This window comes from Thunnus albacares, chromosome 19 (assembly GCF_914725855.1).
Source record: "Thunnus albacares chromosome 19, fThuAlb1.1, whole genome shotgun sequence".
In the NCBI taxonomy this organism is placed as follows: domain Eukaryota; kingdom Metazoa; phylum Chordata; class Actinopteri; order Scombriformes; family Scombridae; genus Thunnus; species Thunnus albacares.
This window is the reverse complement of record NC_058124.1, coordinates 25,292,858-25,306,500: the sequence shown is the minus strand read 5'-3', so window position 1 is coordinate 25,306,500 and position 13,643 is coordinate 25,292,858. Positions and strand designations below refer to the sequence as shown.

General features: G+C 40.4%; 1 protein-coding gene across 1 annotated transcript in view; it reads left to right on the top strand.

Annotated features, from left to right (window-relative positions):
• LOC122970319 overlaps positions 1 to 13,643 on the top strand; it is an 80,580-nt gene that overhangs the window by 40,606 nt on the left and 26,331 nt on the right. The window contains exons 7-9 of the mRNA XM_044336450.1: positions 267 to 427; positions 6,686 to 6,755; positions 11,448 to 11,565. Coding sequence (XP_044192385.1) covers positions 267 to 427; positions 6,686 to 6,755; positions 11,448 to 11,565 — 349 coding nt within the window. The remainder of the gene's footprint in view (positions 1 to 266; positions 428 to 6,685; positions 6,756 to 11,447; positions 11,566 to 13,643) is intronic.

The window sequence follows — 13,643 nt, the reverse complement described above, 5'->3', positions numbered from 1 at the left end:
TGTTGCCTACTCTTTTATTTCTCAGTGCAGTTTCAGCAGAACTCACAAAACTGTATCCTGCTGCACTGACACTTTAAAAGCTCATCTGTTTTATCAGACTACCCCTGTAGCAGAGAGGCCCCTCTTTGAAAGTGAAGACTTTGAATCTTTGTAGCAGTTCATCCTGCGGCAGTGTTCAGCTCATCTCCACCCTTTTCGTCAACCGCTCATTCACTTCTCTTTCCTTTTATCACTTAAATCTTCGCCCACCTTCTCTTCTCGTACAGTTCCAGCAGCCGACAGAGCAGTACCCGCCGCTTCGTTTCGGCACAGTGCCAAACGGCAGCACAGAGGAGAACATCCGCTCCAACTACCCCAACATGCATCAGTACATGATCCGCAACAACCAGAAGGGTGTGGAGGAGGCCATTGACAACCTCAAGACAGGGTAAGGCGAAAAGTGAATTGAGCCAGTGGTGGTGAAATACTGATGAGTTTCAAAACAACTATAGCAAAGAGAAGTAGAGGAAATGAGGAAACTTAAAGTTATAATCCTTGAGATTTTCGTGAAATCTGATTTTTGATATTGTTTATGGTCAGCAGTTTTTCTGCAATAGCCATTCAATGTATGTCGTAATACAGCAGTCAGTTATTAAAAGCATAATAACAACAAAAATGGGATTTTTAAGCCTCTTTCCACTTTCATTCAAATACAAATACAAATACAAATAATTTTGCTGCCTCAACAAATACAGATACAAATACAAATACTGGGCTCTTTGCACATCCCTAATATGCACTTTATTTATGTATTATTATTTAATAATACAAATACTTGACTAAGAGAAGTAAAGGAAATGAGGAAGCTTAAAGTTATAATCCTAAAGATTTTCGTGAAATCAAACCTAATTTTTGATATTGTTTATGGTCAGCAGTTTTTCTGCAATAGCCATTCAATGTGTTTAGTAATAGTTGTCAGTAATTAAAAGCATAATAACAACAAAAACAGGATTTTTAAGCCTCTTTCCACTTTTACTCGAATACAAATACAAATACAGATAATTTTGCTGCCTTAACAAATACAAATACAAATACTGGGCTCTCTGCACATCCCTACTATGAACTTTATTTACATATTATTACGTAATAATACAAATACTGGACTAAGAAAAGTAAAGGAAATGAGGAAGCTTAAAGATATTATCCTTGAGATTTTCATGAAATCAAACCTGATTTTTTATACTGTTTACGGTCAGCAGTTTTTCCTGCAATAATCATTCAATGTGTTTAGTAATATAGTGGTCAGTATTAACCTCTCTATATAGCAGGTTTTATTGGTAGTGACATAGACCACCATTCCCACGCCGGATTCAGTTTGAACTCATGCACACAGAAAAACAGGAAAACATCCACAGGAAATGAAGCATGCATGTCATTCAAAAATGCAAATGTATCTAATTGTTATCCACCTCAGTATTTATTGTTCACTCTCTTCACACTGTGTCACAAATGTAAACAGAACATCCCACTGCTTCACATTAAAAGAGTTCAACTACCCAGATATGTGGAGGGACCCACAAGAAACACAGTGTACAGTATTTGTCACTGTGATCGCAATTGTTCTTCAAAAGGGCATCAACAAAACATGACAAAGGTCATTTTCAGTATTTGTTTTTTGTCAGCTGTTAGACGAAGAGCTGCAGACAACAAGCTACATACTTCTAACTTCTCAGCAAGATAATCTAACTTTATGTACCCTGCTGTTGTGTAGAAACTACTTGCTGCTGTGTGCAGCATGAAATTATTTCTGACTGAACAACGTTCATCTGTTTGGTTGCAGTGTAAACAGATTCACCAGTTTATCTTCTGTTGTATTTATGATGAAGTAGCTGTTGCTCAGGGAGTGTTTGCTGTATGAAACAGCATTTGTTGTTACTGTTGCCAAATCGACCAGAACTGTAATTTTCAGGATTACAATTTAAAATGATGCACCACTGGAGGACAGACTGTATTGCATTGTATTTAAAAGGAAACATAAGGATCATCTGTTTTAAGTTTTAATAAGAAATGTCCTTTACAGTAAAATGTCTGATATTTCTGCTTCTACTTATTTTTACTTTTCTTCTTATTACATCATATATTTACACTTTTAATACTTCTTAAATTTTTACTGGTATAGGAGATGAAAACCGCTAATTACCCTCACAGGTTTTTTCACGTCACTTCCCTGATTAGACGTCTTCACAGGAGTATGTACTCATCTTGATTGACATCTGTCTGACTTTCCTGTTTTTGTTGCAACATTCACTGCAGGAAAACCTGCGCATTTCATTTTCTTTAGCGTCACATGGAGTCTTTTGACCTCCTGTACAGTAATTACTGGCATATAGCTCCTTCAACCTGAGCATAGGACTAATTAGCCTGAATAATTGAAAACACCTGTGGTGCTGTTCAGATCGCTATCAAGAGGGACCTGATAACACATATCGCTGTGTACAGATATGTGGGTTAAACTGGGGCATGAAAATGGTTTTGTTCATAGCTCTATATGCTCACAGTGAAACAAAGTGAATGACGGCAGATGCTATACAGACATCCACCTCTTAAAGGAAGAGTCACTGCAAATTAAAGTTATTCTGAGTAAATGATATTTATCCTGTGATGACACATTTCTATCTGAAATCCGAATGGTCTTTTCCAGGATGATAATGCCCCCAATAATGCCATTTACAGGCCTCAACGGCTCACTGAACACCTACAATATGGGAAATTATGGATCGGTGTGTTAGACTAAACTCTCCGCAGTCTTCATTTAATATCAATGAGGCATTATCTGTTAGAAGAAGTTCCACATGTTTGTAGAATCCATGCCGAGGAGCACTGAAGCTGTTCTGGAGGCTCGTGGTGACTTATAACATGTTTATGGACACTTTATATAACCCATGTAGTTCACAACATGAAAAGAAGGAGATCTGACTTCCAGTAGAGATTACGGCTCAGTAGGCACATAAACAGCTGGAGGTGCATGTTGCATGTGGACAGATACATTTGTGGAAATGGAAGTATATCCACTGAACAGACATTTAACAGGCACACTGGTGGTGTGGATTCCCCAGTAGAGAAAATAGAGAATATTGTACAGCAGGCTAAAGTCCAACAAAGTGAAATACAGTATTTTACAAACTGGGTGGAAAACAACATATTACTACAGATCTACTTCTACTGTCATCCACTGTGAAGTCAAAAACTGCAAGTCAACTGCAGCCACACATCTGACAACAGCACTTACTTTAAATGAATATAGTGTGTGTCATCCTCTCTCCTCTGCTATATATATATATATTTTTACTTTTAACTTGAGGCAACGTTGTTGTCCGCAGCTCATTTCAATTACAGAACCCCCCCTTGTCTGACTCAACCTGTTAGCGCATCGATCCGCCTCGCCTCAGGAGCCCAGCTGACTGTTGTAACCTGTGCCACCCTATCAGGATCATAGCTACTAAATTAAGCACAAAGAGAAGAGAAGATAGAAAAAAAGTACCCTAAATAATACATGCTACCAGCAACCGCAGTGCAGGGGGGGGGAAGATCCCGCCATCTCAGCACCGGCTGCCACTCAGGCGCCTCTTGTCTTCAACGGGGGGGGTTTATTATCTGCCTTTGGGACCACAAAATACACAAAGCACTTGCCATAAAATATACACTAGCTCATCTTGTTTGAAGTGGGAGGGGGAGGGAGGTGAGGAGGAGGAGGAGGAGGGGGGAGTGATGTTAGTTGATGCAGATGAGAGTTCAAATGTTTAATGGGACAAACAAACCCACACGCAGTTTGGAATGCTGACAAGCAGCAGCCGCAGTCCTTAGCAGATTTGACGTACCGTGTTATTAAAACTCCCATGATGCATTCTCCTTTTTATCATCTTTACTCATCCTCCTCGTTTCTCTTACATCAGTTTCTACCTCTCTCGATCTCATTTCAATCCCCTCGTCTCTGTCATTACCCGCGCCGCTTATCTCTCTTTCGTTATCTTTTCTCTCTACCTCTCTCCGTACTGACGTTGTTTATGGAGGAAACATTAGTTTGCGCCGTCAAAAGCAAAGCGGTGAGATTTCTGTTTGATTTAGCTGTCGAGGCGCCGATCATGACCACTCAATCTCTGTCTTATCTTTCCTCTTCGATTCCTCTCCTCTCTTTCTCTCCTCTGACTAACTCTTTCGTTCTTTCCCTAATCCTTTTTCCACTCCTCTCTCCGGCCTCTCCCTCATACCTCATTAACTCCTTGCTCCCAGCTTGTCAACCTTTTTGCTTCTACTTTGCTCTTCCTTCTCTCCTCCTCATCCTTCCCTCAAATCGTTATTTCTAACCCCCCGTTTTCTCTCTTTTTCCTCTCACTCATCTCCTCCCTTCCTGCTCCATCTGCCCCTGCTGTTCACCTCTTTTCAATCTTCCATCCTTCAGCACAGTTTTCCTCTCCTCTCCTCTCCTCTCCTCTCTTCTCCTCTCCTCTCCCCTCCCTTCCTCTCCTCCTCCTCCTCCTCCTTCTCCTCCTCTTACTTGGGTTGTTCTGTGCAGCTCCCAAGTGCGAATATAAATGGCTATGAAATAGAAGAGCAGGTGTAGTTACGTATCCATCATCAGATACTCTGATATACATCATCAGTCTGAGCTGTTACATTCATTCCATTATTTTATGATGAAGTGTCGCAGCCCACTTGTGGTGTACACCCATCTTTCCTCAATCTGCCTTTTCTGCCTCTACTTCAGTGAGTAATTTCTAGGGATGCTACTTTTTTTTTTTCTCTTTTGATATAGTTTCATCTATTGATTATTTTTTCTTCAATTAATCAGTTAATCGTTTCATCGATAAAATGTCAGAAAACAGTGAAAAATGTCCCTTTACAAGCAGCAAAGTCATGTCTCTGATTGCTTGTTTTGTCCAGCTGTATAGACTGTAAATATGAGTAAATCCCCGTCTTATCGGCCTCGTAGTTAAAAGTAAAGAATTTCTGATGGCTATGACGTCTCCAGCTTGACAGAGGGGATTGCAGAATGGCAAAAATTACCATCAAAATGCATGTTAATGCTGGGCTGTACTTTAATATCATCATTTCAATCAGGAGAGACAAGTCTTTGGTGCTCAGACTCTACAGGGAGATTTTGAATCGAGGGACATCAGTCCAGCAAAATAAATCCCCCCCATGGAGTCCAGACACTGGTGGTGGTGGCTGATGACTTCTGAGACTGATAAAGCTGATGAAGTTGATGCACTGATGAATCTGCGAAGACTTGGCGGTGATGGGGAGGTGGTGGAGTGCACAAAATGGCACAATGAAAGCACTCAGGCAGAGAGAGAGAGAGAAAACATATTTAAAAAGACAGCCGCAATACGATAGGCTGACGATGAAGGTGTGTCACCGTGATGTTGGTTAGATGTGAACAGCTGATGTCTTAATTGATGCTCAGGGGAATGACAGCAAGGAAATTATGAATTAGCATGCATGAGAGACGGGAATGACAGATGGTTTGAGAAATAAAACAAAAGATAGTGTTCCTGACTGAACTTTGGCTACGCTTCATTTCATAGACTTTCAGCATATTTGTATCATAATAATATGAACATGTTTTAATTTTTACTACATTGCATTTTTCAAATCAGTATTTCTAAACATCTTTTTTTGATTTTCAATTGATAAAAAAAGAGTTATTTATTGTCATCTTGTCTGATGCTGTGCTGCAGTCTGATTGTTCTATATGTGATTCTTCCTATATTTGCTATATTGCAATAGATGCCAATACTTTTAAAAAAAAACATTTTTACCTTTGATTTCAACCATATTCGGTTCTACTGCAGAACCACCACCATCTGCAGTTCAATGAAAGTGACATCTGACTACACAGTTTCATATTATACCTGGTTTAACTTGATAACAAGCAAACGTGTATGTGAGAAAACAGATAACATTGGTAACTGTCTTCAATGATATGACTACAGGGCAGAAATGTTGGTAGCCATCTTGAAATAACACAAGATGTTTTTCTGTTTCTGCCTACATGGAGTTGCAAGAGGAAGAAATATATACTGATCTGATGTGAAAAATATATCCTGGAGATCTTAAAAGTGGCTTCTTCACAGTGTTTCGTGTTTTATTAAATCTGTGTGCATCAACCTTGTGCTGCTGGACCTTTTTTTGTAAAGGCATTCATAAAAATTCAAGAGAACGACTACTGAGTCCCACACAGTAAGACTGACTTTGTGACTTTTACAGAAGTGAATCTAAGTGAGTCTAATTTAGACATGACATCCACTTGTAAAATCGCCAGCACATTAACGTAACAATGTGCATTTCTGAAAGATGCTGTAGATGGAGATTACCGCAACAATGAGAATAACTGTGAGAATTTTCCAGTTGAAAAAAAGTGAGATTCACACACACTTCACTTGACTCACAGCTTTCCTTGTTGCTGCAGTGCTAGTTCCAGTCTATTGAGGCTATTGTAGGTGGATAAAACTGACATCCCTGCCTCCACTATGAAGAATATTTCATTGTGAGATTATCAAATCCCTTTTCATTGCCCAAGTCATTGTCTCAGTGCTGATTTATCCGATATATGTGTCATTTTGCGCTTCCTCTGTTGTCATTTAGCTCCAAGTCAGTGATTTTCATTCCTTTACTCTAATTTTTCTCCTTCCTTTCTTCCCTGCAGGAAACTGGATGCCTTCATTTATGACGCTGCGGTGTTGAACTATATGGCCAGAAAGGACGAGGGCTGCAAGGTAAGAAATAGATCTGTCAAAATCTGTCATTCTGTGAGTTGTTCCGGTTGTGCTGCAGTGCACACGTGTTTTCCTCAGCTCTCTACTTGCTATATGCTTTGCACTTTCTTCTTGCATTTTCTGATTTCCTAAATATTCTTCCAAAGAGAGCTATTACTGGTTACACTGGAAAGTTTCAGAGCCTTACTACAGACTCAGCTGCTAGCCTAGCTTAGCCTAGCATACAAAGCTTCTCCAACCAGCAAAAGACAACATAAAAGCTATGACTCCAAACCCAGCAAAATCAGTAAGCTGCGACTGATTGAGAGGATAACGTAGCTTGAAATGAAGATTTAAATGCTGCATTAAATAAATGAGGGTGAGCAAGACATTGACTCTGTGGCAGCTACTGCACAAGGTAAAGATCTGCCAAATGCTAATGGACGGACAGACTATTATACACAGGATTGCATTGGATGTAGGGCAACCCATCGCAGACTTGGCTGACATACTCCCTTGGATATGTCCTAACACCACTGGATTAGCTGCAGAGGCTCCCAAACTAGCGTTCCCTAATGACACTTCTTACTGGCACCGCATTGGCACTAGACTGAAAGCATCAACTCCAGCCAGGACTTGGTCTGATGTCGTGCCCTGCCCTGGATTAATTGCAGAGGCTCCCAAACCAGCCTCCCCTGATACTTCTCACTGGAACAGCACCGGCGCTAGACTGAAAGCAACTCTAGCCAGGACTTGATCTGACGTCTGCCGCTGCAGAGGCAAATCCGGCAAGAAGCTCACTCCACCACCTGACCTCTCATTGCACAACAAGTACGATCCTTTGACTAATACTAACTATGTTGAACACAGGGAAGCTAATCACACCACTAGCATTAAGGCTAACCAAATCCTAAGAAATAGCCCCAAAACCATGCACTGCTAGACCGAGGGCCAGAGGAGACACTGCTAACCTCATACCTGAGCCAGACACCATTCTGATTGGAGACTGTGAATAACACATCTGTCAGGGAGTTAACAGAGATGTTGCCAACTATCCTCTCTACACATCCAAGTGATATGAACATTATTATCCACACCGGATCCCTCGACATTCTGTGGAAATGTCAAAGAAAACTGGGTCTGAGATCATGAAAAAAGACCTCTCCCTGCTACTGGAAAAACTGATCGACAGTCAACTGCAACATGTACACATTTCTGGACCAATACCAAATTTTGGGAAAAGAATTGGATCTTTTTAGCAGACTCCTTGGCCTGAATACATGGCTGGCATCAGGGTGCTTCACCCATGGGATAAAAATTACTGGCAATTTCAGTATCTTTTGGAACTGTAAAGACCGCTTTAAACCTGATGAGGTTCATCCAAATATCATTGGATCCAGACTCCTTAGCACCAATCTACATCATGCCCTTGGGATGCTAAACCCAAAAAAGAATGTGTGGATAAGTGCAAAGGACAGTGTATACATACAGAGAGCCTGTATCTCTCTCCCCTCCCCTGAAGCTCTGCTGCACATCACCCAAGGCATTCAGAGGATGTCTCTGAATGCTCAGGCCTAATCAGGGATCCAACGACACCCACCCCGACCCATTTTCTCTACACAGTTAATGTGTAATGGCATTGACTTGGGTGAACTGACATTGTTTGAATATCTTCCTCTGGAACTCAATGCAGAATCATCAGTACTTCATTACATTATGTCGCCCACCAGGATATTCATCACTATTTCTGCAGGAATTCTCAGGGCTGATCTCTTTTGGTGTCACTAGATATGATAGGTTGATCCTGAATGGAGACTCGGACATTCATATTAATAAAAAGAAAAAAGAAAAAAGATTGACTCCAAAGCTTTGAAGCTTATGAATTTACTGGACAACTTTGAACTCACCCAATATGTAAATGAAGCCACTCATCAGCATGGTAACACTCTAGATTTTGTAATAACAAAAGGGTTAAACATAATATTCCAGTATTTGAACTACCTATATCAAACCATCACTGTGTGTCTTTTGATGCCAACCTAACCTTAACAAAGACTAAAAGGGAATATTTGGTTCAAAAGAGATTCCTACATGGCGAGGCTGAAGCAAAGTTCTCTAATATTATGAGATCATGTGAGCCATACAGTCATGACTGCTCTTTAAATGACATGATTGAAAATTTCAACAGTATCTTGTCATCTGCTTTAAGGACTGTTGCTCCACTAAAAGTTAATAAGAGGTCGACTGACAGAATCTCCCCATGGTTAAAATATAACAGTATTAATGAGATCAAGAGAATCTGTCAGGCAGCTGAAAGAAAATGGAGGAAAACTAGTTCACTGTAATGTATAAAAAGAAGCCATGACTGTCTATAACAAAGCAATATGTCAATTAGAGCCAGTGTTGCTGCTGATGTAAACACAGAAGATCTCAGCAAATCCTGTAAAAATCATGTAACCATGGGAAAATTCACTTGTATTACATTAATTGAGCTTTGCGAGACTGTCACTGAGTGTTACTCCACCAACCTCATGTATTGACCCTGTACCTACAGCATTTTTAAACGGGTGTTCGACAGTGTTTCAAGTTATGTCCTGAAGATTATAAATGCATCTTTTCAAACAAGCACTATCCCAGATGCCTTCAAAACAGCTGTTGTCAAACCATTACTAAAGAAATCCAACTTAGATGGTAATGCACTGACCAGCTACAGGCCGATATCCAACCTTCCATTCATTAGATACCTGAAAATATAGTTTCAGTGCAAATAAACTCCTTTCTTAAAGAAAACAATATCCTAGAGGACTGCAGCACTGAAACTGCTCTTACTAAAGCGACCTCGGACTGAACTCTGATAACAATAAGGTCTCAATTCTTATCCTCTTAGACCTAATCACAGCATTTGCTATGGCTGACCATGATATCCTAATTGATCGTCTGGGTTGGTCTTTCTGACTGTGTGTTAAACTGGTTCAAAACATACATGAAAGGGAGAAAGTTTTACGTCAGTCTTGGAGATCATGTGTCTGAGGAGCATGACAACTGCTTTGAAGTTGCACAAAGGAGCTGCCTTGGCCTATTATTATTATTCACTATACATGCTGCCACTCGGTGACATCATCAGAGAGCACAATGTATGTTTCCATAGTTACGCGGATGACACACAACTGTACATCTCCGCTGAACCAAATGATGCTGCAGCTATAAACTCCATTACTACCTGTCTTCTGGCAATGAATAAATGGATGAGCAATATTTTCTTGAAGTCAAACGAGGATAAAACTGAAATCTTACCAGTTGGCCCTAAAACAAAAACAGAACTGCTGTTTATTAATCTGAGGAAATTATCTTAGATTCAGATCTAAGCTTCAGGTCCCACATTAACAAGGTGTTGTCATTTTTCCACCTTAGAAACATAGCCAACGCACAACCATTTATAAATCAAACAGATGCTGAAAAACAGATTTGTACCTTCATTTCAAGCCGACTTGATTACTGTAAAGCACTTTTTACTGGCCTCCTGGAAAAACCACTGAGACACTTCAGCTCATTCAAAACTCAGCTGCAGCTCAGCTATTAACCAGAAGCAAGAGGAGAGAACACATTGGTCTAGTTTTAACTGCTCTGCACTGACTTCTTGTAACATTTAGAATTGATTTTAATTTCCCCCTCCTTACATACAAAGCCCTTAATGGGCTAGGACCAAGCTACATTGCTAACTGCCTTGTTAACTATCTGCCTTCAAGAGCATTGCGATCATCTGCTGCTGGTTTATTGGAGATTCCCAGCAACAGCGAAAGACAATCGGGGATGCAACGCCCCAAAGCTATGGAACACACTACCGATAGATATCAGGGAAGCCAGCTGACTAAATATTTTTAAAAGAAAGCTAAAAACTCTTCACTTTAGCCTTTAACTAGCTATGACTTTCCTGATACAGTCGGAAATTATTTTTTGCACTGCTGCTTCTTTTAAAATTGTATTTTACTTAATTTCATGCATTCTATGTATTCTATTCTTTTACCATTATTATTATTATTATTATTATTATTATTATTTTTATTTCATAGCTCTGCATAGTGGCACACTCATACATATGGCAGCTAGGCAGCTATTCTTGAAGTCCCTTTACCCTGCAGCTACTGTATGCTACAAAACAACCACAACATATTCACAATAAGCATGCCAAATGAGCACTTCTACAAGAGCTACATCTGCATTAAATAAATCAAAACACATCCATTGCATTTATATTTGTCCCTCGTGGCATGTAGCTAGTTAATATTGTCGTTTTTTTGGACAGTGCTGTTGTTGATTTATTTATAAGTTTGCATTTGATATGGCTCCCACAGTGAGAATAAAAATCCAGCCCAGTGATCATTTGTAATAAGGTCTGTGGGAGGCCTGAGCTCCCAGCAGACTCATACAACAGCCACTGCTGCAGTAATTATTACAACTGATGTGAATCTATATTAATTCCTCCACTGAAATAATATCCCGCACTCCAGCTTTGGGATGTTTGGGGATGTCGATATTAGAGCTAAGCCAACTGTTTTGCATTTATGTTACAGTCACAGTACACAAAAAAAATATTACAGCGGAAATTAGGCTAATTTTCCATTGCTCATTACCATCTGTCTCTTTGAATCTGACTCTGTCTATGGATTTGTGTGTGTGTGTGTGTGTGGGTGTTTTTGTGTTTTATTCCACAAGGTGATGACCATCGGCTCTGGTAAGGTGTTCGCCACAACAGGCTACGGCATCGCCCTGCACAAGAACTCCCGCTGGAAACGGCCCCTGGACCTGGCGCTGCTGCAGCTGGTTGGAGACGGTACGGCAGAAGGGAGGGGGTGGTGCATTGATGCAAGGATGGGGATGACAGATGTAGTATTTGAGTCACAAGACATTTCCTCATAAGAGCAGAAAGTTACAAACATTTTCAGCTATTTGTTGCTCAGAAACGTTGGCTAGTCATGAGGTTGATGCAAGTAAAACATAATGATCAAGGGGAAAGTTTCAGTCATTGAAATCTTGAAAATGAAAACTTTTGTCAAGGTTAAGAAAATAATTTTCTGTGTAGGGACATTTGGTGATCATGCAGTTAATGAGTGCCTTCTCTCAGTAACAACAGAATTACTGTGATTTTATATCATTGTTGCAAAATCCCTTCAGGTCAGGTCAGAGTGAAGTGGATGGTCATGTGACTTTGACACTGATCAAAGGGGCCCTGTGGACAGGGGCGGAGCTAGGCTCTCAGAACAGAGGGGGTGAAGCATTCTCAAGGGGCCTTTCTAAAACAGTCATTTTAAAATGCGCAACTGTAAAAAAGCTGATATATCCTATTCAGAATCAGGATCAGAATCAAGACTATGTCTCAGGAAACATACAGTGAAGCCACTTTGAGACAAGCTTGTTCTGAAGAACAAAAAAGAAAACAGGTTGCCAGCCACGTTCAAATGTTTCAGCACTGACGACCGCATGTTGTGCTCTACATACACCGACTGACCAACAGTTCAGCACCACCACCAATAGACAGCGACGAACCAGGTGCTCTGTCTCCGTACCATGTCTTTCTAACACAGGAATAACATAAACATAAAATAGGCACAGCGGTCTACAACACTACAAGGCCTGTTCAAATACAAAGTGGACCCGCTCAACACACAGCAAAGTGAGGTTGAATAGTCTGGCCTCATCCACACACGAACGCAAATAGCTCTTAATGAACCTCAGAAGGCTGAAACTTTGTCTGGCAAGTTTCATTCACCATAAACATAAAAAGACATGAATATCTCATATTTTGGATAAAGTTTTCAGCGAAGTTAGTCATAAACTTTGAATCGCTGCTTCTGCGGTCTTCACTTCCCGCAGAGTTAACGAGCAGAAATACGGACAGCGCCGCTCTGCCATTGCAACCCACATTGTGGTGGGAGGGGGTATTACACCCATAGTGATAAGAACTACCATAGAGAATGAATAGAAGAAGCTGAGAGAGTTTAGTTCTCCTATTCCTGCTGCACAACCCGGGTTGAGTGCCACGTCCCCAGCGGGCCCCAACCGAGCGTGGGCCCTGGTAAACAAGCACAAGTTATATTACTCACCAAAACACATTGTGTGTATCCTTGAGGTGTAACAGGTGTTGAATGCTTTTCCTTCCTCATAAAACATTAGCAAAGCTGATTTTTAAAAGTATTTTAAATCCTGCACTGTTTACGTCAAACAAATAATTGGCAGGAATATGTACTGCCTACATGTGCATCCTCATGTGCACGTGCAAAAGACAAATAAAAGGAAGAGTGAAAAACTGCTCCATAGCACTACTAGAGGTCAGACACTCCAAGGGGTACCTTTAAATACAAATTATACTTTCCACATCTGCAGAGCTGCAAGAGTCTGTTTTCTAATCCAATTTTTTACTGGGAATTTAAATCAGACTCAATATCTTAAGTTCTTTGGATGATGGCTTATAAAAATACATTTATACTTCATGTTTAAATTCCTGTTCAAGTCACAAAACATCAAACATAAAGCTGCTGGCTGAGGTGGTCTGCATGTGCCCAACATATATACATGCTTTCTATTGCTTGGCATTTCAACCTCAGGAAAACAACCATAAAACTTGAACAGCATTTTCCAATCTATCAATATAAATGTGGCTGCAGCCTCAGAGGGTTACGGTAGGTTTTATCAGTGGATGTTAGATACAATTAATGTTCGGAATAAAGGAGGAGAAAGTTCAAAGTTAGACGGGAATGGAGAAGGAGCGAATGGTAGAAGGAAGAGGAGAAATGAAGTTATGAGGGATGAAGATGGGGGAAAGGTGTGATGAGGTCGGTGAGGGTCAGTGGAGAGAAATCAATGCAGAAGGTTAAAGGGAGGAAGAGCTAAAAAAAAAAAAGAAGAAGGGAG